The sequence below is a fragment of the Coturnix japonica genome, chromosome 1 (assembly GCF_001577835.2).
Source record: "Coturnix japonica isolate 7356 chromosome 1, Coturnix japonica 2.1, whole genome shotgun sequence".
Lineage (NCBI taxonomy): Eukaryota > Metazoa > Chordata > Aves > Galliformes > Phasianidae > Coturnix > Coturnix japonica.
In genome coordinates this window covers 3,528,194-3,555,123 of record NC_029516.1, presented here as the reverse complement: position 1 = coordinate 3,555,123, position 26,930 = coordinate 3,528,194, and the positions used below count along the sequence as shown (strand labels likewise).

At 41.6% G+C, this 26,930-nt stretch overlaps 1 protein-coding gene across 1 annotated transcript in view; it reads left to right on the top strand.

The window, feature by feature from the left end:
* SFMBT2 (Scm like with four mbt domains 2) overlaps nucleotides 1–26,930 on the top strand; it is a 98,413-nt gene that overhangs the window by 5,887 nt on the left and 65,596 nt on the right. The window contains exons 2-4 of the mRNA XM_015865816.2: nucleotides 3,536–3,703; nucleotides 9,007–9,101; nucleotides 9,772–10,012. Coding sequence (XP_015721302.1) covers nucleotides 3,598–3,703; nucleotides 9,007–9,101; nucleotides 9,772–10,012 — 442 coding nt within the window. The 5' untranslated portion in view covers nucleotides 3,536–3,597. The remainder of the gene's footprint in view (nucleotides 1–3,535; nucleotides 3,704–9,006; nucleotides 9,102–9,771; nucleotides 10,013–26,930) is intronic.

The following is a 26,930-nucleotide window of genomic DNA, read 5'->3' as shown; positions in this document are numbered from 1 at the left end:
CAGGCTCTTTCTCTAGGAGGTGAAAGCTGTTCCTTGATGTGTTCAATAGCCTTTCTGAACGAGCCTCCGTTTGCATTGTGCAGATGCTCAGGGGGTGTAAATATTGTGGCAGGCTGCCACTATCCATCCTTCATGAAGTGTGGTTTTCTTTAGGAACCTCTGCCTGAAGGAGCAGCCTTTCTTCTCTGCCACGGCTTTAGTCCTGAGCATCCTCATGTTAAATGAGTTGGGTGATGGGCAGCATTGCATGTCAGCTAGGTTTTTGGGGAAGCTGAAGACTGAATTAACTGCCTTGTGTTGCCTACGTGCTTTTGTTGATGTTCTCAGAGCACTGAGGAAGGTCACCTGCATTGTATAAAGCAAAGGCTGGAGATTTGGACTTTAAGACCTGAGAGAAAATGCTGTTGACTTGACTTGAGTTGTAAAAAGTGGAGGTTGTGTGTTGTGATTTGCAATGGGGTTACTGGGAGTCCAACATTTGCTGGGGCTGGGATGTGCATAATGCCCTGCTAAAGGCAATAAAGTCAACCAGAAGGACCTCAGGAGTGTTCGAACAAACACCTAACGAGGATTGAATTCCAAAGAGGAAAGTGATGCTTTGGAGAAGAATCTTTTAGGGCAGGAGATCAACTTGATTCCTGTATGCTTTGTCTGTTCAGTGATAACTGATTATGTATTGTGTTCTGTGGGTGAGAAGATGGGTCAACTTAGTGGGGAGAGACTAATTCAAGATGAGTTTTGAAGTGTCTGAACTGAGAAGTTCAGCACCAAGTCTTATCCACCTATCTTATCCAGACAGGGAATTTCAGGTATATAGGATCTTTTTTTGCATCCTCTTTTCTGATAGCCTGCCTTTCTAGTATGTCAGTCCCCATTAATTAACCTTGTTTTGGAAGAAGTTAAGTTTTTAAGGAGAGACGCCAGGGGATAGATAACCCTGGGGTGCTGGATTTGTGTGTGCATGGGGTATCTCTCCCCATGGGCTTATTCCAAATGAAGGAAGAAGAGGGAGGAATGTGCAGGAGATGAGGAGTGTAGAATGGTGTGACAAAGCCAACACAGGCAGTTACTCGAAGAGCCAATATTGGTAGAGATGACAAGGCAGCATGTTTGAGATAATGATGCAGTTTAGACTGACAGCTGTGGGAAGAAGCAAATAAAAGAGATTCCTCTTTTTATATTGGTTGCCTTTTTCTGACTGTGAATTAAAAGTCTGGATGTGAATTAAGTACCAGGGGAATGGGAGCTGTGTGGGGGAAGCATCAGACCAGTCTGAACCACCAGCTGAACAAGAGATCCGAAAGCAGGGGATTTTTCCCTCTCTCTTTCAATTGCATTTCATAATCCATTGCTTTTTGTTGCTGCTCTATGTAGTGTCACCTTCAGTGTTTTTTGCTGCTTTTTCACGTTCCCTGGTTGACAGGCTGGCCACGTGGCTCATGGTCCTTAATTTGAGATGCATGTTTCTTTCAGACATACAGAAATGAGGGCATGGCACTGTATGTTGCTTGTTTAGTGTTGTTGATGCAGGCCAGTCAGCATGCTGCTGTTAACAGTATGGCTGGAGACTTCGTTTGAAGTGTTAATTAGCAGCAATTAACAGGGTATTAGTTTTTCTCTTCTTATGTCAGATTTCTTTGCTAGTTAGTTGTATCAACAGGAGGCTCAGTTATCCAGAAGCTCATGTTTGCATAGGAGTTTTGTTTTCTTGTCACATCATATTGGGAAGATACGTAAATCCTTTCCTACCATGTGAAGTAGATACTCCCAATATAAGAAGGTATGTAGCTCAAAACAGAGTTGTCTGTAGCTGAAATAGCAAACATGAGACCATAGAATCACCAAAGTTGAAAAAGATCTACGTGACCACCCAGTCCAGCCATCCAGTCTAAGTGGACCCGAGCTCAGTCCCAGACAGGGCTGTACAGGATTGATCTCTTCCAAGTGGTAACCACTTGGGCAGCTTCCTGCTGGTTTTTCCTATCTGTTTCCCATTTCTGATAGGCAATTTCCAGTCTCAGGGGAATGGGCCGTTCTTGTGAATCTGGTGGTAGATCTGGGGTTTAGCTGCATGAGAAATGGCAAATACTATCATGGTTTGAATGGGCATATTCAGCTTTCTATCACTTTATGACTTAGCCCAGTCAGCATTGTGGGAACATTACAAGGTTTAACTAAGATAAGTAGTCTTATCTTTCAGTATTTGTATTGGTGCCCCTGAGTTTTGTTTTAAATGATAGATTGTTGTGCTTAAATTGATTTCTCTCTGTCCTTTAAAATTCTTTTTCAGTAGACCCAGATTACCATTCATTGCTGTTTGGTCCTAGACAGAAATGAAAACAGCTGAAACTACCCAAAACGTAGCTTCAGCTGATGATCCCATTCTTCTCACACTTAAGAAGCCTGACATAATATCCTGATACTTAACCAATTTATTATTAATGATGTTTATTGAAGTCTTCTCTACTGAAACATAAGCATTTTTTGACTTACAATAAACTGATTACTTCTAGTTTTCATAGTTAATTGAAAGTTAATATACTCTGAGGATGAGTGGTACATATGTTATCAGTTAAAAGTCTATGACAAAGCACTCTCCCTCTTTCTATTTTGTGACCACTATATTTGGTCTTTCTGAATGTCTTCTTGAGTAGTAAAAGTTGAAAAAAAAAACAAATTACCTTCTGCTTTGCGTGGAGTCTGGCAGTAAGCTTCTTTCCTACTTTTCATCATGCTTCTTTGTAGAGCATTTGGTGTTGGTGCTGCCAGCGTAGTCCTCTCTGTCATCTGAGTCTTGGAGGCATCCACTAATAAGCAGGACCAGACCTCTGTATCTTATGTTCTGGACACACGCCTTCTCTTACCATCTGTCTTCACTGCAGCATGTCTTGTATGACTAGCTGGTTCCCTCTGTGCTCATAACCTCAGCTCTTAGTTTCTCTTTTCCAGTTCACCCTTGACACCTTGTAGTTCATCGTTATCTTAGTGAGTTTTACTGAAAAGTTCATTCTTTTCTTTTTTAATACACTTTCAAATGTGTATCTCTGGGTATTGCTTATTTGATGGCTTACTCTTACTAGAAATACGTTTCTTGATCTCGTGTCTGATTCAAGATCTAGTCAGTCTTATATTCCCTTTCTCACACATTTTTATGTTGTGGTTTTATTATGCTGTTTTTAAAACACTTTTAAAACAGAAGAACCTCCTCTGCCACCACAACCTGATCTACACCCAAGTTAGTATTTTCTGCCCTAAATGTCACTAAATGATGCAGTTCTCTTAAATTTGCCTTCAAAAAGCGGTTGCAGCCAGCACTATTTTATTTCAGCATCTGCATTATAAATGCTTAACTTTATTTTCTAGTGGTTTTTCCTGTCTCTCCCAAGTATTGTGGTCTTTCTTCCAGCAGTGGCTTCACTTTGGAAAGGAGAGCAAGATTGAAGAGCTGTGATGAAATATTATAACATGAAACCTACTTGGTGTGGCTGTGTTGGTGTAAGTACAACAAATCACTCATTGTTTCTTTTTCATTCAGTTTGTACCCTAGGAACTCTGCTGCAGAATGAATTAGGAAAGGAAGGACTCTTTCTCTGAACCATGGACACAAGAGCATCTTTCATCACTACCGTGCAAGAGAGCCAGCATCTATCCCCAGAGAAGGGGCAGGGCCTGGCCAATGGCGATGGGGAGCAGTTTGATTCAGGTGAGCTCTCCTTTGCTCTTGCAGGTTTCCTACATGGTCACAGCCTTCCAGATCACCACTGTAGGGAAGTTGGCAGCTGTTTACTGGATGGCATTAGAGTTGCATAGATTGATGGCCATTTCTTGAGTCTTGTGGTTTGGAAAAGGCTGTATGTCCCGTACTATGGAGTGCTCAGGTGGATCCATGATTGATGAATTGGGGAAATTTTGACTTTTCTTTGAAGCTTTTCTAAGGTACGTAGTAGCTACATTAAATGAAAAGCAGTTGAAAACCTTCCCCAGGACATCATATTGTTATCTTCCTGTCCACCCACATACTCTTTGTTTTATTTTACTTTCTTTAGATTAATGAAAGCAATGTTCAGAAATTACAGTATTTTTCCTTTGTTTTGACCTTTACCTTTGTTCCTTCAGATTATTATTATTATTATTATTATTATTATTATTATTATTATTATTATTATTATTATTATTATTATTATTATTATTATTATTATTATTATTATTATTATTATTTCAAATGAGAGGGCACCACAAATGTTATCCCAGCCAGCAGAGAGCTGGTTGCATATTGTCCTTATGCACATGAGTATGACTGGACATCTGCAGTGCTCTGAGATGGGCACTGAAAGGTAAGGATTTGCTCGGTAAAATTGGCTCAGTAACTTCACCCTTATTCCATGTTTATGCAGGAAAGCTCAGCTGAGGAACTTGTGAAGCACAAAGCTGAGTCCCCTGTCAGTTAATCTGTACAGAACATTTCATTTTAATGTTGTGGTAATGATGTTGTTGCTAATGTGCTTGAATGCTTTTCTAAAAATCTTGTGAGTTTCTGTAACAGCAGTTCTTCACCAGAGATGTAATGGTGAATGAAAGTCTACTCTTGCATGTAAGCATCCTAAAGGGTTGCCTCAAGTCTGTTTCCACTTATGTTCAAGTCATTTGCAAGGCTTTGTCTTTGGTCCACCTCTCACTGTTTCTCACTGAACACCCCAGAAATCGTGTGTGTTATGAAACCTTGACTCATCTCACCTGAAGGAAGTGGAATACACTTATGCAACCTTAGTTAAGAGCATAATAGTTAACATGGTCTCTGCTGTAGACATGAAAGAGCTTTTCTTCTGTAGGGTTACACATAGAGAGCTGAGGGTTATCTAAAGTTAACCAGCTGAATATGGAACTGTAGTGCCTGAAGACGCTTAAAATAAAGTCATCATAGAATTTCCCAAGTTGGAAGAGACTCAGAAGGACCGTAGAGTCCAACTACTGGGCTCCAGTTTAAGTCCTATATCTGAAAATGTTGTTCAAGTTCTTCTAGAGCTCTGGCAGCTTGTTGCCATGCCCCCTGCCCTGGGGAGCCTGTTCCAGGGCTCAATCACCCTGTCAATGAAGAACCTTTCCCAAACACCCAACCTGACCTTCCTATCACACAGCTCCATGCTGTTATCACTATTAAAAAGACTCTTGCAGTTCTATATGACAAGTAATCGCATTTAACATCAGTTCTGGTTGTCTTTCAGTTGAGGAGTCACTTGGCTGGAACAGAAAGGGACATCAGGAACCTGGTTGGCTGTATTAGGTAGATGCTTATCTTGAGATGGCATTTCCAGAGTGGGCATCCTTATCTAGTCACAGCTGGATCCATTTATATATATGAGAGAGCCTCTAGGAGGAGGTGCAGGTGATCAGTTGTAGGCACTGGGTTTGAAACAACAGAAACTGGCATGTGGACCCTAAATGTCTTTGAGAATATGTGTCTTGGTGACTCTCCCAAGGCTGGGCAGGAGGCTTGTTGTTGATCAGGATTTCTCCCTTACCCCAAGCCCTCACCTGGTGTGTTAATCCTGAATCATTTTGCCTTTCAGTTCTTTGTGAGTGAACAAAGTCATGAATATATTTATGTGCCGGTAAATAAGATAGCTTAGCAATTTCCACAAACACTGTAATTTCCAGAGATGTTCTCCTTCAGGTAAGCCTGGGAAAAATCTAAGCTTCTGTAGCCACAGGTTTTGGGTCTTTTATCTCATCCTGCGAGGCTGATAACAGCTGGAATAGTTGCATTTTTATAGTGTCAATGCATGAAGGACTGCAGAGCACTTTAAAGCCATTCAGGGGCTCAGAGATAATGACTTGTTGATTTTATTTGCCATCCTAGGCTTGTTTATACATCACCGTATTGTAGGCTAGCCAGCCTTGACTCTTTCATTAAAAAAGAGCACTGAGCCTAAGCACCAATAATTGGAAAGGGAGCTGATATGTAAAATAGGCCTAATGCCAGATTTGTCATCTCGCAGGGAGCTCTGCGAAATGCTGGCACCTGGGGCTCGGTGTCTTTCCAACAGAGCTAGGACTTTGTTGTAGGAGTGTGTGAGTGTGTGGCTTGAGGACTGACAAACAGAGATCGCCTTTGGGATCATCGCATCCTGAGTGGGAGCGGTTGTCTTTGTATATTAAAAGAGACTTTGCCTTTTGCTTGGAGACCTCCAGATACTTGAGGAAGGCTGGCAAAGGGTGTCCTGTGTTCCTCCTCAGTAGGGGTTTTGCAATGGTTTGTGTGCAGTCCCACTTACTGCACTTGTGGGTCTAAGTAGCATTGTACCCCCTGACCCTGGGCTGCCTTGAGTCTGCTCACAATGTCCCTTGCCAGGTTTTCTAGAAGGGAACAGAGTCTATTTAAAAACAGCTTTGGAAGCTTACGTTTGCTTCAGAATCTTCGGTGATAAAATGAGGCAAAACAAAACACTGATGCCATGATAAATTGTACTCCAACATTATTTTTACAGACCCTGTAAAAGTAATTTCCTGATAAAGTCTGCAGATAAAACGCTGTAGAGGAGTCAGCCTGCTGATGTGTCAGAAAGAAATGAATTGACTGGGAGGGAAAGCTGTAGCTCACATTGCTATGGCAAGAATATTCATAATGCTTCTCCCCTGGCATTCTGAACCTCCCTAAGTGGCTTTAGAAAGGACAGATCAGGGTGATTACTAAAACAAGTGCTTTTGGGAGTTCTGTTGGACTGCATGTGAATGAACCTGTTGGCAAGGCTGTGGGAACAGTGTGACTGGTGGCTGTGGGTTGGCAGATAGCAGAGTGGGTCGTGGGCAGTAATACATTAGGAAGGACAGGAGGACTTGCTGCATCTGTAACTAGCAGCTTTAATGCTAACATAATTAACTTAGTGTTGCCGAATCCTGTCTCTCTGGAAATACTGCTCCTTGCATGGATGATACGCACTGAACTGTTTAGAAGTCTTTCTACCACTGCATGGAAATTAGGTTTCCCGGAGAGATGGTGGATAGAAATGTCCATCCTTGGACACGCTCAAGGTCAGGCTGGATGGAGCTCTGAGCACCCTGATCTAATTGTAGGTGTCCCTGTTCATTTTAGGGGAGTTGGACTTGGCAGCCTTTAGTGTCCCTTCCAACTCAAATGATTCTGTGATGTTACTGCTTCCCATAAGAATGCTGAGGAAGGAAGAGGAGAAGGAGGAACATATGTGAACTAACCATGAAAGCTGGAGCAAGAAGGAATGGCAACTGAGAACACACAGAGAGCATTCATTTAAAAGAATTATTAACCCTTGAGATCTCAACCTGCTAAAACATTAACTCCATGGGGTTGCTGATTTTTGAGGTTGAAGTTTTCCCTGATCATCAAAGTTGCTTGCTTGTATGGTATAGCAAAGTCTTAGCAATTTGTGCACTAAGTTCCTACTTCTGGCTTTGTTTGCAAAGGATGACCTAAACAAAACAAACTTAGGCTATGTTGAATTAGTACGTTTTCAGATTGTTATTGTGGCCTTGGGTTCTTGTCCAGTTGAGTAGAATGAGCGTGGCCATTGCATCCCTGTGGTAGCTGAGAGGCAGCCGTCTGCTAGCCACCTTACATGGGAGTAGGAGTTGATTTAAATCTCCATATTTAAGCAGGTTAATTGAGTTGGTGGTAAGGAGCCAGACCTTAGACTTGATGCAGCGGTTTGCAGTGTTTAACAGTGATGACAGCTCAGCGCTCTTCTCTGAACTCCCAGATAAATCTTTACCCTCTTCCAACTCTGTCTCAGAAACCCTCCGAGACATCTTTTTTTTCCCCTTTGCGTACGTATGTCTGCAAATAAAGCCTATTTCTTCCCCTTTTAATGATGAGAGATTCCCATTGCACAGTATAATTTTCTAGTCCTGAAAACTGGAGACCTGTAGCAACAATTGCAATAAATTAACCCTGCCATTTTCTTCATAAAACTATCTGGGGAGGTTCTTTAATTCAGTTTGTCATGAGTCACTTTAATTACATCATGACCACGCTGATAAATGTGTGGGCAGGTAAGGGTCTCATGTAGTTTTCCTTGATAAATGCTTATTGCAAACAGCTCATTGCTAGACTGTAAATATTTTTGCTCTGGGGATGTGACTGAGTTTGTGAGATTGCTTGGGAACAAAATGAAAACAATCAGATGTGGCTAATTTTCTTTAAGGGAAAGACAGTTTGTTTTTAATTATTGCTGAGTGTGTTTCAGCGATGGTTTCAGGCCTCAACTCTGCTCTGCTTGGTGGGGATATATTCAAACAAACAAACAAAAATAGTAGTAATGTCAACTCCTTTCCTGCGGGGAAGGAAGGATTGCGAGGGGGCATTGGTGTGGGTTGGGAAGGCATGATGCAGAGCCCCAAATCTGGAATGGGGAAGGATAAATGCAGGCAACAGGAATGGGGATTTGAGGGGATTTGGAAAAGCAGCTTCAGTGCTGGTGGAAGGATCCCATTGAGGGTTCTTGGCTGTTGGAGGGTGGAGGAAGGCTGAGCAGGGAGAAATAGAGTGGTAGACTTGAAACTGTCTCCTCAGCCCCAAGAGCTGGGTTGCTTGTTTTGCATACTGCTTGGCCAACAAGAACATCTATCGTTATCACTGGTACACTAGTGCAATTAGCAATCTGGGAGAACCCAGAAGCTGGGACATGGGCATGGCTACCACATTCTTGTGATAGTGAGCTGACAACCAGCTCTTATAGCAGCTCCCGTTGCGGTATGATGAATTTGTTCCCCTGTTGGGATGATTGCAGGGTCAGTTCTGGTCTCACAGTGTTGGCTGCTCAAGTCCCAAAATCTGCTGACAGTGTTTTAAGAGCCAGTCGAGCTGGCTAAGAACAGATCTTCAAAGGAAGCTTTCTATTTTCTCTCGTGTTGATGTTTGTATCAATTGCTATTTTTTCATTGAACTGTTTGATACAACTTTTGCCTTCTTTGGCTGTATTTTGGGCTGTTTTCATTTCTTTCTACTACTTATTTCTTTTTTCTCTTTTTGAACAGATGAGGGCTCCAGCATTGAGGATGCAGACTTCAACTGGGACGAATACCTGGAGGAAACAGGAGCCAGTGCTGCTCCCCACACCTCCTTCAAACACGTATGTGCTTTGTCTGCCTTGCTAGTGTTGAGTGTGTTCCCTTTTCTGGCTTTCCTGACCAAATGAAGTGGAATCTGACTGTTCTGTGGGGAATCTGGCCTTCTGTGATAGTGTATGTGAGAATAAGGCTGACTACTGCCTGTTGTCCATGCAGCTCCTGGCCTTCTTACTGCTGTTAGGTGACATGAGTTCTGTGCACTCAGAGCACTGTGTCTATACCACTGGGCTCCAGTATCATTTATGAGGTTTCATTCTGCTCTCCTAAGATACTCATACCATGGTTTGGATTGGAAGGGATGTTAACTGTCATCCAGTTCCAACCCCTGCCATGGGTTGATTGCCACCCACCGGATCAGGCTGTGCAGTGCCCCATCCAACCTGGTCTTGAATGTCTCGAGGGATGGGGCATCTGTAGCTTCTGTGAGGAACCTGATCCAGTGCCCCATCACACTCTTAAGTAAAGAATTTCTTCTTAACGTCTAAACTAAGTTTCTCTTCTTTTAGCTTGAAACTGTTCCTTGTTGTATTATCACTGTTCTCTTAAGGAGCATGATCAACTAATGTCTTATTCTGGAGCATCTCTTTAATGGCAGGGTTAACTTGCTTAATTCAATAGGGAGACTCCCTATAAAGAAGGAAAAGTAACACTCTGCCTTTCTCATTTTGTAAGGTTGAAATCAGCCTCCAAAGCAGTTTTCAGCCAGGGATGAAACTGGAAGTAGCCAACAAGAGTAACCCTGACACATACTGGGTGGCTACAATCATCACAACCTGCGGACAGCTCTTACTGCTTCGTTACTGTGGCTATGGGGATGACCGGAGGGCAGATTTTTGGTGTGATGTAATGACAGCAGACCTCCATCCTGTTGGCTGGTGTACACAGAACAACAAGGTCCTGATGCCTCCAGATGGTAAGCTGTATGTGTTTTGCTGGAGTCATGCCCTAGTCTTGGGTTGATAGTTAATCTCCAGGCTTCCAGTTGGTATTGAACAAGTATTCCAGATGCTCAGCTGATGCTGAGTGGTGCTGTCTTACTGAAGTTGTTGTATAACAGCTTAGAGTCAGGTCTCTGTAGATCAGTGAGTTATTCAGTTTGCCAGTCAGTCTTCAGGAAAGGTGTTTTAACATAGGTGGTAAGAACAGAAGCTTATGGATGAGGCTGTCTTAAGGGAATGTATCGCTGAATTGCCAACCCATGACTTGAATAAGGAGAAAGCAAGTTGTCTCATACTTCTAGAAAGAAAAAAACAAATTTAGAGTGAGAATAAAGAAAAATAAACAAGACCTGATTTTGATTACCCTCGAATTTAAGTTGGCTGCGCATTCGGATGTTTTGCTCTGAACCTTTAACACTTTCCATTGTCAGACTTCTGAAGCTTTTAATTCCAAAAGTAGACCCAGATGAATAAAGGTGGCAAAATCTGATCGTCATAGGCTAGGCTATGTCCCAGTCCTCAGCTCTTGGCTGTGTGAAAGCTGTATGAGGAGCTGTAGATTTATGGTGCTTGGAATAGCTTTTTAATAGTATATTTGTTCCTCATTTGGTTCTCAGTGTGTAAGAAAACTGTTTGATTTTTGGGATTTTTTTTGGTGGTGTTCTTTTTTCTGTCATTATACAGGAACAGAACAGCTGTGCATCCTTACCTCTGTTTAGCTCCAGGCAGTGGCCTACTTGTCACTGTCGCTCATGTGTATTCCCTCTGTATATTCAGTTTCTTTGGGGTCGGGGGAAGAAGAGATGAATGGTTGGCCTCCAGCACGTGGATGTGTTTGAGAGAACTCTCATTTAAGAACTCTGCTTCTGAAGTCTTTCTCTCTTTTCACGTGGTTGCTGAAGAAGCAGATGTGCTGTTTGTATGTCATGCATAACTTCTGGTGTAGATGCTTCCTGGCTTCCCACTAAACTGGATTGTGGATACAGTCTTTGAGACAGAGCAAAATGGTCTCATTCTTGCCTTGCTTGTGCTGAACACCGAGCTAAACTCTTATCTTTTTCTTCTGGTCTGACTGTCTTTAGAACAAATGGAGGATTGATTGCTTAAAGAAGTCTTAAAGACAAATATGGCTGAGAAATCTGTTGGCTTAGGAATAATATATCAAGCTGATGTAAGAAGAGTTATTTTTTATCTTATTTTATTGGTCTCTTAAACTATCTTTTATTATGCGGATTATAATCAGTGTTACCAGAAAAGGTGTACAGTGCTATAAACTAAATCTCAAAATGTCAGGTTCAAGGGGTGAAAGATTTCGTTGACTGGTGTAATAGAGAATAATGATTGTTTTATAGCTGGAGGCAACTGCTTTTCATGAAAATGTCTTTGGAATCTGCTCTTTGGTTTGTGGTTACTTCACATAAGCTGTCTTGCTTGAGTGAATGTGAATGTGCAACGCCTTCTTTCTTCTCTGTCTAGGTGATATAACTGTATACTGTTCTCTTATGTCTAGGCAACTGTAGGTACTTTCTTACTGGGCATGTGCGTGGTTTTTGGTTGTTTTATTTCCTTTCTCTGCTGTAAGACTTAAGCATTTAAAAGGTTGAGTTCTATTTTGGAATGAGACATCTAAAGTACCTGGAAGCATTCGGGACTTCTCTTGGGTAGAAAAGAGAGAGGTTCAAAATGCATTCATAAATGCATCTAAGGGCCTGATTCTGCACATGTTGATCACAGGGTATCTGTTGGCAAGATCTATTGGCAAACGGCATGTATCTGTCATTAAGATTTGTTTCTTGTCAGGAGCTGAGGTTTAAAAAGCAGATCTGCTAAGGACTGGCTTAGTGGGCAGGATACCAGCACTGGGACAATGCTTTGTTTCTGCTTAGTAATCAAATAGGACTGATTGGCTCTGCTCTTGTAAATGTGATCTCAGACAACACTGTACAGAGTGATAGGATGAAGAATTTCATTACATGAAAAGAGAGATGAAAAATGGGGCTGGTTCAGTTTACCAAATCAATAGAGCTTGATTTAATGTTCAGCACGTATAGAGATTTGAAGGGGCAGCTGCCAAATAATTGTTGTTTATGATCCCAATAGAAGGAAGTCATTTAGTTTACAGACTGTTACATTATTATTTATTGGGTGATGTTAGTTTTGCATCGTGGTGCCTGCAAGTATAATGTCAAGTCATGTTGTGTCCTCCCCTGACGTTATAGTGAAATGCTCTGGACTTAGGGCCAAATGCTCCAGTTTGCAGTAAATTGTATTGACATATGAAAGGATGGTGTGAGTATATGCCCACCCATAAGCTTTACCCTTCACCACCCTCTTCCTTTCAGGAAGTCAGGGGAGTAAAATTGTACTTACTTCAAGCTTTGCCATTAATTATATTTTTCTCATTACAAATCGGTGTGTAATTTGAATTGCAAACTCAAATATCCTGGCAGAATAGATCTGTTTACCATTCAAAGCAAAATGAAAATTATTTAAATTAGTTAATATAGAACTCATTTGAATGAATTGAATGTTTATTCATGAACTAGCTGAGGCAAGTGTGAAGCTGTCCGTATGGTCTGTAGCTTTGGCACTGATCAGCTCTAAAGTCACGTCCTGGGACAGAGCTTTCTTTTTTCTTGCATATTAACTCTTGTGTAGACCATTGGATAGCTTCTGCTCGATGGGTCTAAGTAGGAAATTTGCATCCTTTTTGTCAGGATTTCCCAGAAACTGTAAAATTCATATGGGGAAGTAGTTCAAGAAGGTGATGTGCTTCAGAGTTCATTGATAGCGGCTGGGCTGGAGCAACAGGATGGCATTTGGCTTTTGTGCTCTAGCTGTGGGATGTAACGTAGGCCTTCCATTCTTCAGTTAAAACTGCCCTATTATATTGCCCTGCATGAAAGTGGGGATAGCCTTCATCACCTCATATGCCTTTACCAAATGCCATCCTCTTCAGCACAGAGCTGTGGTGGTTGTTCTTACTGGATGAAAGATGCTGAAGATCTGTTACTCACTCATCAAGCATTAAAAATTTAAGTCTAACTGAACTTTGCCATAGTAGTGATTCCCTTAACTGTGAAAGGAAAATAGGTCTCTCGCCTCTTTTAGCCTGTTTTTTTTTCCATGTGCTGTTTTCCTTTGTTGATGGCAATTGGGTTCATGAACACATTTACCATCATGTAGAGGAGCAGTGTGGAGAACCTGACAAACACAGTAGCTAAATTATGCATTGTGAAACACGCACAGAGCAGGCACGTCTTTTGATTGACACGTGGGTGGTTTTGTACAGATTGCAGGTTTACAGCTGAGCCAACATAGTTGAATCTCTCCTGGCACCATCTTAAGGCATTCTGTGATGCACAGGAGATGCTGGACAACATGATGATTGTGTACACTTGTGATTGTGGCAGTGCTTTTGTTTCAGTGTTATTGACAGATGGAAATTCAAATAAAACATTTCTGAGTGTGGATCCATGTGGTGATCTCGGGTCTGCTCACAGTGTCAACAAGGAGGCTGAAGAGACTGGAGATGTAAAGGAACACAGGAACGCAGTGGGGAGAGAACCAGGTCTGTCCTCTGATTTTTTTTATGAGCCAGTACAGATGGGAAACCTCAAAACACTGTCTAGGCATGGATTTGGTGGTCACTGTGATTGTTGTACTGTGAGTACGTATAGGAAAGCAACCTTCATAGAATCATTAAGATTGGAAAAAGATGGCTAGGATTGTCTAGTACAACCATCGACCCATCCCCACCATGCTCATTAAACCACATCCCGCAGTGCCACATCTCCATGTTTCTCAAACACCTCCAAAGATGGTGACTCCACCACCTCCCTGGGCAGCCTGTGCCAATGCCTCACCACTCTTCCTGAGAAGAAATTGTTCCTAACATTCAACCTGAACCTCCTCTCCTGTAACTGAAGGCCTTTTCTTTCATCCTATCACTGTTAACCTGGGAGAAGAGGCTGACCCCCACCTCACCACAACGTCTCTTCAGGTAGTTAAGGTAGCTTAACTCCCCCACTGTACCAGAATTAAAACTCAGAAGCCTGATGCTAGCATGTAATTGATCCCTCTTGCAAGGTGCAAAAAAATAGATAAAACTTGTGCCACAGAAAACTGGGCTGCCCTCCAAATCATAGAATGCCTTGGGTTGGAAGGGACCTTGAAGATGATCCTCTCCCAACTCCCTCACTTGAAGGCAGGGTTATTGACAACTGTACTCCAGTTGAGGCTGGCATTTCTCACTCTGAAATGTAGTCTATGATTTTGCCTCTTGGTGAGGCAAGGAAAGAAGAGCAAGCTTGGAGCAGTCATTTGGGTTTGGGATTTGGAATGAATGTTATTCAAGAAGACCTGAGAGTACACAAGGCTCTTCTTGGGGCATTGATTATAGTGCAGGTGGAAGGATCAGATAGGCAGGATGGACTTCTTTTAACTTTGTGAGGAGTTGACTTACCTCCTCTGAATGATCTGAGATGAATTTGCTTTTCAGCTGGTATAAATTGAGAGCAGATCTGGCCCTGCTTTAGCTCTTTCACTGAAGGTTCACCTGAAATATTATTTCCTAAGAGCTTGAGGCTGGGGAAAATCAGTAGACGTTCACTGAGCTTATGCTATTTTACATCAGCTAAGAACTGGGCCCTTGAGCCAAGTAAAATGAAACTCGGAAATCTTCTTTGGCAGGTTGTTCTGTGAAGGACTGTGGATGTTTCTAAAGTACTATATAGATTTTCCTAAAAAAAAATCTTTTTTGCTTAATCCTTATCCTCTTATTCCATCAAAATCAAATTTAGACTAACCTAATGTAAATAAATGGCAGGATTTCTTTATTTTAAACTCTGCAAATGACTCTTAGTGTAGTGTTTTATGTGTGCTTTTCAAGTCAACTTCAGCGGAGTATTAATTATGCAGGAGTGACGTTAACATAAATAACTAGTCAGCAAATAAATGTCAATTAAATATTCTATTAGCATAGTAGGCAGCTTTATGCACTGCCATAGAACATTTAGCAGATTATGCTTAACGAGCATATAAAAAATAGCATTATTTTTTTTTTCTTTGCTCTCCTAATGATGGCAGAAGGGAGGAGAGGATGAAGAGCAAATATAACGCTATTCCTGGCTTAAGATTTGGGTTGAAATTTGCCCTAATGGGAGCACATCAGTTGACACCATTGCCCTTGGGGTCTTTGAGCAGCTGGAGATCACTGGAGCGCATCCTGGCTTGACATCTCCCCCAGGCCCCATGGGGTCCATGCGTTCTCTCTCCTGAGAAGAAAATATTACATTACAGCACCCATGGGAGTTTTTCCTTCCTTCCCTTGATATGACTCAGATGGCTCAGTCTGAGGTTTGGAAATTCAAAAGTTAGTCCATTTCCTGCACACTGTCAGGATAATGCTTTCGTGATCATAGAAATGGCCTTCTTGCTACTGTGTGGAAATGCAGGTCTTTTGTGCATAACATTGGTTTAAGTTTTTTCCAGAAGACTGAATGTTGCCAAGTGAGGCTCTCCTGGGGGTAAACTGAGAGCAATAGTCCTCTGTGTGTCTTTTGGGAAGACAAGCAAACATTGAGCTACCGTGCAAATATGGTGAAGCATGGCCAGTGGGAAAGGCCTTGTAAATTGTTTGAGTTATAGATTTCATTAAATGCATTGCTTCTGAGCATCTGCAGTTCCACTGGGCTCAAAGCCATCCTGTTTTATTCTATTTTCTTCCATTTAATTTGATTTTATTTGTAATGTGACTTTTTGGGTCAAGAGATGTAGTTGAAGAGAACCTTGCATGGAGAACCTTGTGCTTGTTGGCTTGTAAGGTGGTCTTGAGAGTAAACACCTTATCCTGGTTTTACTGTTATGAGACTCTGATGTAGAAACACTGAAGGGAACTGAGGTGTGTGCTGCTCTGGCCTTAGTTTTGGGTTGTGGTGATACATCAGGTGTTCTGGGAGTGCAGTAGAAGGGGTCCTTAAGGAAGGTACCCTTCCCATGACAGCCTGTGGGTCTAATGGGGAAGGGTTGCACATAGTGGCTATGGCTTCTAGAACTGCTCAGTGCCCACAGTACCTACTCCTCATCCATCTTTGGGTGCTTATTTTTTGTTTATTTTTCAGTTGTTTGGGATTATAATGAGGAAAATAAGCTCGGCCCACACTTGCAACTAAGTATCAGTGCAATTTCTTAGGTGATAGATTAATTGATGCAATTATCCCTGCACTGTCCTAATACAGATTCTATAAAGTACTTTCATTTGTACTTCTAAATATATCCTATCCTTTTACCTGGACTGAATTCAACTGTATGGTCAGTGAAACTGTAGTAAGATGATATCACACAGTTCTACAGCTAAAGTTGAGGATAATATAGCACTGTTTATTTTACTTTGTTATGGGCCCGACTTGGAGCACAGATTTAATCTGCATGTTGGCTGGCATCCAAGGAGAAGGGTTCAAGAAAGGGTTCTGCTAATGGAGTGAGATTTTGTAACAGTGACTTAGACCTGCTGGAAAATGAATGTACTTTTTGATGTCTGTTCCCTTGCTTGGGTGGACCATCAGTGTCCTTGTGGTTGATGGAAAATAAATGGTGTTTTTTGTCAGTACTTTCTGCCTGACACTGGTGGGTTTCTCAGGCAATTCCTGCACAGATTTGTGTGTTCCCTTGATAATTTCCTTCTCAACCTGTCATCTGCATGATGCTGAGCTGTGCAAGCTCCACTCCTTGCATCACAGTCTGTACATGTCTCATGTTGGAAGGGAGTCTATGTGCACATTTCTGCTAGCTGCCCTGGCTTCTGTTTCCACTTATTACTATGAGTAGGAATTATAGAATTGAGTTGGAAGGGACCCTTAAAAAGTCATCTGATCCAACTCCCATGCAGCAAACAGTAACATCTATACCTTGATCAGGTGCTCAGCTTGCTGTCCAGCCTAATCTTGAATACCTCCAGGGAGAGGACGTCCACCACATCTCTGGGCAACCTGTTCCAGTGCCTCACTGCTCTTACTGTAAAAGAAATCTTCCTTACATCTAATCTATATCTCCTCTGTTGTTGTTTGAAACAGTTTCCCCATGTCCTATCACAGCAGACCACGTTAAAAAGTCTGTCCCCTTCTTTCTCATAGGCCCCCTTTAGATACTTCATAGCGCCTGTATTCATAAATGAATGCTATTGCCATTTTCACTACAGGAGCATGGCAAAGCAGCAGTTTGGTTTGCAGCATGTATGCAGTGATCCCTTTTGGATGGCAGGGGAAAGGCTGAATTATTTTAACTGCAGCTATCCAATTATAATTAAAGAATCAGCGTCTTGTGTACAAGCAACAGCAGAGCTGAGGATCACACTTACTGCAATGAAAACTGAAAGTCTAATCTTTTTATAAACAGTCTGGAGGGGGATGGAGATGGAGAGGAAAGAAAAGCAGTGATTCTCGTGGACTTTGACAAGTTATAAATGTATTCAGAGTGAAACCGATAGTGTGGAGCTTTATGAAAGATTTAATGAATAAATATTTCATACCCGCATGGTGCTTCTTCAGTAACTTGTGCTGCTGGTAAAACGCAATAAACAAAGAACCTCCTTCAGGGGTTGTTGGGGCTTTCAAATTAAACTAATTTAATCAACTTTTTCAGTCAAGCTTGATATTAGTTCATTTCTGTACATGGATCTGCTTGTTTTCTCCTGATACCTGTTTTCCTATTTGGAAGGTGTTTGAATATCAAAGAATGTCTCCTTTCATCCTGCTACTATAGTGTGTGTTTGGGTTTTCAAGGCAAAGAGCACAGCCTGATTTTGTCCCTGTCCTCCAGGTTGAGGAGTCAGCCATCCTCCACAACTATGGCCATACAACCACAGGTTGTAGAATCAGAATTGTTGGAGTTGGAATATTCAGTTTGCTACTTCTTTCATGCAAAAATGCTCTGGAGTCTGGCCCCATGTGAGCAGCAATGCTTGCATGCATCTGCGCTGGATTTGTTGCTGTACAGTTTTACGTGGCGAGGTTGAAGTGCATCTCTAGCTCCAGATGTTGCCAGAGCTGGGACATGGGCATGCTGGAGCCATTGCTTAATGGTTAACTGTCGTGACAGGTCACTAGGAGGAGAACAGGTTATGTGTAAGCACTGTGTTCCATGTATTTGCAATACTTTTTAGCAAAAATTAATGGAGATCTGATTTTTTTTGTTGAGAAGAGCAGGGCTGTAGCTGGGAGATTCATTCACAGTTGGGTCATGCAAATAAGACACAGTAGGGAGGCAAAAGCAGGTGTACTCTGAAGAGCGGAGTTGACTTTGGGAAGGCATTTGTGGACAGTACTGCTCAACCAGCTGAGGGTCTGCTCAAACTTGGGTACCTTCATCCACCTGCATGTGGGATGATGGATTTTTTACATTTTGATAGGTATAGGTGCATGGAGTGAGATACTTCTCAGATGAGTAGCTGAGATCCTGTGGCTTTTCCTCTGCTGCTCACAATTCTGATCACAGTCTGTAAGATAAAGCTGCGGCCAATGCTGTGACAAAACCATTGGTTCTGGACCTGACATTTAATGCAGGTTGTGCTGGAGGAACAAAGATAGGGGAGAAAGAGAGTAATTGCAGAATGAAGCAGGGACTGTGAATGAGAAGTTGTATTTCCAAAGAAGTATATTGAAGGGAAAGGTTGTGAGCTGACATCAGGTGTCTGTATGAATACAGATTTCCCGAGTGACCTTGCTTTTTAACAGTGGGTAAAACAAGGTAGATGTTTGGAAGGTACTTTTGAGATGTTTCAGGGAAGTTCTCCCATTAATTGATCCAAAACCAACCAAACAGCAATAAAACACCCCAAAAAACCTTCCATCCATTGCACAGAACAGCAGAATCCTCCTCTCATGACATTTAAGTACCAAGGGATGGAAGGATGTACGTTTTTTTATGATTAAGGTCCTGATAAGGAGCATTGGGTCTTTATGTTGGAGCCATCATTTGACATCATCCAACTGTTTGGTGCAAACTGTACGACTACAGAAGAAAATGTTGAATGGTTGGGAATCTGCTGCCAAACAACCCTGCTTGTAGATGTGATGAGTTGTCACTGAAGGAACTGAAATGTCTGCATTGAAGAAAAGCCTTCTGAGATGTGTGTCTCACTCACGACTCTGTAGCTCTGCGCACCTTGAATATCCATCATTGTCTATTTTGGGTTATCTTCTACTGTCACACATCTTTCTGCATGGGCTCTCACACTGTGGAGCTAGAAAGCCCCTAAACAATTAAAAAAATGAAGAGATTGACCCAGAAAAAATGACACTGGATGCGAAGCACGTGGCACAGTCAACTGACTGTCCAGCTGAAAGCGTTTTTATAACGTATTTTAAAACAGTAATTGAAAGATTTTAAATGATTACTCTGGGTAATTGCACCTAATTTCCCTTTGCCAGTCTCCTTCAATTTCCCCCATAGGAATTATGGAGTGGAAATGTCATCTCAGTTGCAAGACTAAGCCTAGGTAGTTGATGTAGTGATGTAATACGTAAAACGTCAGCAGGCTTAAATAGCTGCCCTTGCAGATGTCTGTGAAGACTTAAAAGCAAGCAAACAAACCGAAACAGACAAATGAAAAACTATAATTTATAGCCCAAGTGTGGCACAGCCTTTTGTCCTTGGTTTCAGAGAAGGGGGTGACTTTCTGTGCAATGCTGCAGGAGCAGGGAAGGGTAAATAGTACAAAGGATTTGAACTGTATCACTCTGAAGTGTGTGTAGGCGTTTCCTTTAGTGGATCTTTTTGATCAGGTTGAATGTTAAATTGTGTTTTCTAGAGCTGAAAAGACTTCAGGGATTTTCTGTTTGATCATTTAGGGCAAGGACAAACCAGTGTGTCCAGTGTCACGTCTTTAGCAGAGCATCCCTTCAGATGCTCCACTAATGCTATCACTGAGTTTGCTCATGAAGAACATGCATAGAGAAAGCTTGGGAAGCTGCTAGGAGCAGATGTAAGCACCAGCATGATCCCAAACCAGCTGTGACTTGCATGTAATTTTTCTCTCATTGCATATAATAAGGTGGGCTCCCAGTCAACATGGAAGGAGCTTTCTTCCTGAAGCAGACCATATGCTCCTGCATCCTATGCAGGTAGCTGTGAAGTAGTGCAGACATTTAAGTGATGGTCCTATGAAGCATTTTTCTGATTGGAATTTAAGAGCATTTCATGAAACCCAGAATCCAGTTTCTGGGTCAGTTCTGTTGCTGTTACATGATATTGGAAAGCTCTTGTTCAGAATTCCTATCTTCTTTTTTTCTGTGTTCTCCTTTCTGCTTCATTTTGATCACGATAGAATAATCATAATGCAAACAACAACAAGCAAAACAAAAATGAAACAAGCAAATTGGCCTCAGGATGTGCTAACACACTTTCTGACTGATGGTTTGCTTTGTGATGTGAAGCAGAGAATCTGCCTCCTGTGTTTGTATTGAAAAAAGAAAACCACACTCCCCCCCCCCCCCCCCCCCCCCCCACACACACACACACTCACTTTTGGGGATGTTTGAAGAAATGTAGGAAATACAGCATTTTAGGGTTATGGCATAAAAATGCTGGTATTTCCCAACATGCTGGAGTTGATAGAGAAATTGGATTCAGAGAAAGCTTTGCCAAACTCAGGAAGCTGGAGAATCGCAAAGAATTGTAGGGTTGGAAGGGACCTCTAGAGATCATCGAGTCCAGCCCCTCAGCTAAAGCAGGTTCCCTGCAGTAGGTCACACAGGTAGGTGTCCTGATGGATCTTGAATGTCTCCATAGAAAGAGACTTCACAATCTCTCTGGGCAGCAATGCTTATCATGATCTGCAAATGTTATCTCTATTAATTCCCATATTTCTGTAGCAAATTGGAAATGAAACATCAGGTCTCTGTATGTATGTGCTTCTGTGTTTGGATGCCTTCTTCATAGTGGATCATTGCTGTAGGCTGTTGGTGTTGCCAGAGAAAAAGAGGTAATCATGCACCATGCTGGTTTGTTTTTTATGTAAGAACACTGTACTACTGTAAAATTGTTTCATTTTACAGAGCTGTCTCCAAGGATTAGCCTTCAGAAAGCAGTTGCAGGACTAGGAGGTGAGAAGAGGCACTTAGTACATCAGATAATTGGACAGAGTTTGGAGGCATGAGGTCAGAACCTTTGGTGCAAGATTTATATTGCAATGACATTCACTTATACTGAATGGCCCAGAACTTTCAGGTGTTGTGATTGCACAGAACCCACTTGAGGCTGGAGTATGAGATCCTAAAGGGACAGGGCAGGATGTAAAAGTGCCTCTTGTGTTCACTTGCAAAGACAAGCCAAGGAGTTAGAGTTTGCAGAACATATCCAAATCTCCCTTCCTCCACAAGCTTCACTTTCTAACATCAGAGGGAACTTGTGCAATTCAGTATTATGTGAGAGTCCCATTATAATCTGTAGCACCTATTGACCTGGTCCACTGTTTGCCTCATGATGGACAGAGATACTAACTTGGTATGAAGCAAGCTGATGACTTTATGTCTGTTGGTTCTGGATCTTACTTGGTTGGGGATGGATCTGGAAACTGTTAGTTTGCTTTGTGGATGAGCATTTCTTCTTCTTCCAGGATGAATGTGCAGAAAGAATACAAAGTTCCGTATGTAGGCATAATCAGAGTGTTGATGGGCAAGCATCAGACATGCATTCTCCCTGCTGGAACTTAGAAATCAGGACTTTATAAAGGATCTGTGCAAAGATGAAGTTATGTCTTAGTTCTCACCCAGATAAAGCTTGGAAGAAAGTAACAGCTGAGCATCAGCTTGGGCCACTTTTGTGTGCCTTTGTTAAGGTGCTGATTTTGCCCGGAAAACATAGTTTTTATCTATTTTTCTTTAAATCTCTGTGGGATAAAAATGGATGTCAAAATTACAATCAACATACCAGGTTCCCCACTTCCCTGGATGCTCCCAAACTCCTGATTTGACAAAGTGTTCATTAAGACTCCTAGGTCTGAAGATTGGGAGTCGGAGCCCTCATCTTGCGTGAAACATCTCTTCTGTGCGTTGAGCACAGCACTTAATGCAAGCGGAGGAAAAAGTAATCAAGGAACGCGCATGGAGGCTTGGGGTTAAGTGGCAAGAATCGTGGAGTTTGGATGCTTATTTTCACAGTGAGCTGTCACCCTAATGGACATTGATACTAATGATGAGGAACCCCCGTGGTTATATGGTTTGTTCCGAGCTTTGAAATGCTGGGCTTTGCCTGGCTTTCAAAAATGCCTCCCGTCAGCTCTATCTGTGTATGTATACGTATGAGACCATTTAAGTGAGCTGTTCCTGGTTAATTTCTAAAAAGAGATTTAGTTACCTTCTACCTGGAATTGAATTGAGCGGAGAGCAGTGTTATTGCTGAGTATAAAAAGGGCACAATCTCTGTTTAGATGTGAGAAAAGGCAAGAAATTCTGCAGAAGTCTGTATAAACTTTGTGATTACAAAGCAGGTTTCCTCCTAATTATTTCATAGGTATTCAAAAGATAAAACGTTCTTCTTTTATTGTGTTGGGTGCTGTAGCAAAATCAGAATAATCAGCCTTTATTCCTGCAGGTGCAAGAGACCAGGTAAGTGACCCAAGTTAAAATGTTCCTCTGAAAGATGGAGAGAGATGAATTTCCCTGTCCTCTCTCTTTGGCTCTCCCTCTTTCCTAGTTCCCATTTTCCCAAGGCAGAGCTATGCTGAATCCCAGTGATCCTCAGTAATGCATTGCTACACATGTGAAGTCATCTTATGGGGCTGTTGCTGTTCACTGCAGGGTAGCTGGACTTAGATGACCTGTAGGGATCCCTTCCAAGTCAAATGGTCCTATGATTCTAGGACAAACAGAACTGATAAATTTACTTCTGTCCTTTATGTACTTAATCTCACTGGAATTGATAGATAACGCCACCTTGGTAGAGCACAGTCACTTCTCATTATCAACATGCTTCTCCTTTTCATTCTTTATTTTATTTTAAGCAATCCAGTGCAAGGAAAATATTGACTTTTTAACTAAGGGAGGGTAATTAATCACAGTACTTACAAGTAGATCGTGTACTGCAGCTTGCATGCAGGGTAGGTGGTTGAGACCATTGACTCAGTCAGTCAAGGCAGGCCATACAGGTTAATGACAAAGGGTGACCATGCTGTTGTTGGGATCTATTAGGCAAATTTCTCTTCTAATCTTGGACACTGTAAGCAGAAAGCCAAAGCAGTGGGCTCTGAAGAAGAGCATTTGTTTTCCATAATATTGTATTTGAAACAGAGACAACTGAGCCTACTGCACAGAAATACCTCAGCAGTGTCTGCTGGTAGCCATCTTGCCAGCTGTTTCTTAGAATCATAGAATAATTAAGATTAGAGAAGACCACTAAGACCACCCAGTCCTACCATCAACCCATCCCCACCACGTCCACTAAGCCATGTCCCTCAGTGCCATGTCTACCTCCAGGAATTTCTTGAATGCCTCCAGGAATGGTGACTTCACCATCTCTTGCTTGGCAAAACCACAGTGCACATTTCTGAGGCTGCAGTGAGTAAATTGAATGATTTCTGTAAGATCTTGGTGTCATCCAGAAGAATAACTTCAATGTGATAGCATCCACTTGCCCCATCTGCGCATGCAGACTTTTCTCCCATAGACATGACCACTTCTTCTCCCTCTGTTAGTTCCCACAGCTGAATTGGGCACATAGAAGAGACCAGAGCAAGCTTTGAAAATAAAAAGCAACTCCCAGGCCAACCATTGCTTTTTTTTATTGTTATAAAGTGAACAGTTAATTAAGGAGTAGAGAAACCCAAAGGGAAAACTGTGCTTGCAAAGGACTAAAATAATGTTAGGAAGTAAAGTCTTCTGTGAACAACGAGGCTTTTTTTTTTTCTATGCTATTTTTCTTGCTTTGACTAAGAGAGTGCAAGTGGATCATTTCTGCTCTTGTGTGCAGAATTGCATAAACAAAGGCTAAAGTCTTCATGTTGACCTTATCTTGGGTCATAGGAAGTACAGCATGGATGTTAGAAATGGGACTGCTTAGTTTCCAGTAGCCTGAAAAACAGAGTGTGCCACAGGTTTGGAAGGCAATTAGAAAGTTAATACAGAATATTTTTATCACTTGAAGTAGCTCACACAGTCTAAACAAAGAAGATTAATTTGAAACGTATGCGTTTTCAAAGTTTCATTTTTAAAAGTTAATGAGATAATTAAGAGCTGTAAGGGCTAGGAGATAATAGCTTAAACCATCATTCTTCAGCAGGGCACAAGAGTGACTCGTTCCATTGCAGTTATCACACTTTCATCCCTGAGCCTGCTGTATATGCATGTTAATGGGACCACAATGTGCTGCTGATTACAGGAATGTACTTGGAACATGTGTGTGTTGTTTGATACGTGGTTGCTTATAGCTTCCACTTTTCCATGAAAATACCCTATGCAACATTTTTGAAGGCTTTCATTTTTTGAGACGGGTGTCTAGAAGGAGGTGTCTGAGCTCTGAAGTTTTATATCCCTTGAAATATAAGGCTGCATCATTAGAAAACGAGATCAACATCTTTTCGTGTATAGTTTCTTTTTGGGCCCTGCAGTTTGATCGTTTTATGATCTGATTCAAACCACAGAACTCTGCCATCAGGAGAACAGTAGATTGTTTAAAGCTTTACATCAGAAAGTGTTTTGAAGGCATCTCCAGCCACATCCAGCCACATTCGGCTTTTTTCCAGGGAGCCCACAATAGAACCAAAAACAAACAGTCATTTTCAAACATCATGAAACCACTACATAGCTTTGTAAATTTTACTTTATTTTGGGTATGCCTGATAGGGAGTCTTGTGCTGGGCTTTGTAGGGTATGAAGAAGGGGACATTGCTTGCCATGAAGGGCTTGGAGTTGGGTTAAGAAGTGTAGACACAACCTGACCCTTTTGCTTGGAGCTACGGGGAAACCTTGAGTGGGGACAGAACCCACATCCCCATCCGTTTCCACCTCCAGTTTGGTTCACAGGGCCGTATAGTTCAGAAAGCTGACTGAAAATGTTAGGATTCAGCTGTTCTCTGTCAAAATGCTGTTTTATCAAAACAGTAATATTTTGTAGGAACATGTCAGTTTTGACAAATTGTTTTGATGGGCGATGTCTAAACAAATAGTTTCAGTGTTCTGTGTTATTTGATTATAATGACATCTCGTTTTGACTCTTATCGTTTAGACCTTTGTAACATGCTTACAACTTACGTGTTTAGACCTCCATTAAAAAAAAAAAGTTTCATCAAATATATTACAACAGTTTTTAAAAGATCAAGAAGATTAGTTTCTTATTTCCTTTTTTTTTTTTTTTTTAAAAAAACTGCTGTTCTGTATTACCTACATGTAAACTTTTAAATGTCCTGAAATACTTGTTTGAGACATTTATTGTTCATGAAACGCCAATGTTTTAACTTGCTTTGTATTGGAGTGATATAAATTGCCTGGATCTTGTGTGATTGTAGTTCGTCTCATTAACCAGGGTGTTTTGTTTTTTTTTCATTCAGTTCCTAGGTAGGATATAAGTTTTTAATAATGATAGTTACTGCATTGATAGTGATGTCACTTAACAGATTTATCCCAACCACTTAAAATTTCTCTATAAAGCTGTATAAGACCCTCTTTCTTCTTCAGGAAACTGAAACTCAGGTTTTTAGATGTTAATAGGGATTCTTTAGGGAAGATACTACAAGAATTTATTTATTTATTTGCCTTGGTGTGTAGAATTGCTGATTCAGCGTTTAGCATGTCTTTGGCCCTTTTTTCTAGCATCTTACCCAGTGCTGTGGGTCCTCTGCCATTTACTGGCCATCACATTTGTGGGGAATGGTCAAGGTGCTGGTGTACAACTGAATGCCATAAATTGCTTTGAAGTAGTGACTTTCTGTATGCTCAGTGATCCCTGGTTAGTGGAAGCACAGTCTTGGCCCACGCTGCTTCTGCTTATACATCTTCCCTTGGAGCTGAGAAAGTAAGAATGTGCATGGGATATGTATGGGATATTGGAGAAGTAGTTTATCTTGGTGTTGTAACCCAGTGAGGTATTTATTCATTTAACAATGTGTTGGTTCAAATTATTGCTCCTGCCAGTCTTTCAGATTTCACTTTTTTTCCCTCATGTTCCTCAATGCTTTGCTCTTGGAGGAAAAAAAAAACAATGAATGGAAGTAGAAAATGAAGATTTTGTATGATCCCCTGACTCTGGGAGAAGTGGCTTTATGAAAAAGAGCAACTATTAAAGACTAGATAAAATCCCAAGAGTTGGTAATGTGAAAGAAGTGTCTATGGCTCAGTGCTTTCATGGGACTGTAAATGTTCTTTTAATCTCTTATTCCTCTAGAGAGGCAGATAAATCTGAACCCATTATACGCTGTGGCTAAAGCAGGGCACAGCCATTATGTGGTTGAATGAGCAGAGGGTGGAAGCAGTCGTCTTGGTTTTCAGGTGCATGGGTAGCACAATTATGGGGAAGGTGGTGATGCAGGATTTACAGTGCTGTGCACTTTTTTGCCCTCTGTTTGCATGGCTTTTAAGGTCAGCATGCACAATACAAGGGGAAGGGACCATTTTTTAAGCTGCTAATAATGAAAACTAGGGAGAACCTGGTGCTTGGCATGTGGTCCAGAATGTCCTTTGCACATTGAGTCATGAGTGTGTTGCAGCAGCGTTGAGGTTGGCTTTTGGGTCTGCAGCCCACAGTCATTTGGTCAGGAAAATGAGATGAAAAAGTGAGAAAATAGCAGGGAGATGAAAGGTGAGGAGTGGAATGGAAATTAAAAGTGAGGCTGGGGACAAGGTGAATCAAGTAGGGAATGAAATGGGAAGAATCATTGCTATTGGTTGGTCCTTTTTGTATAGA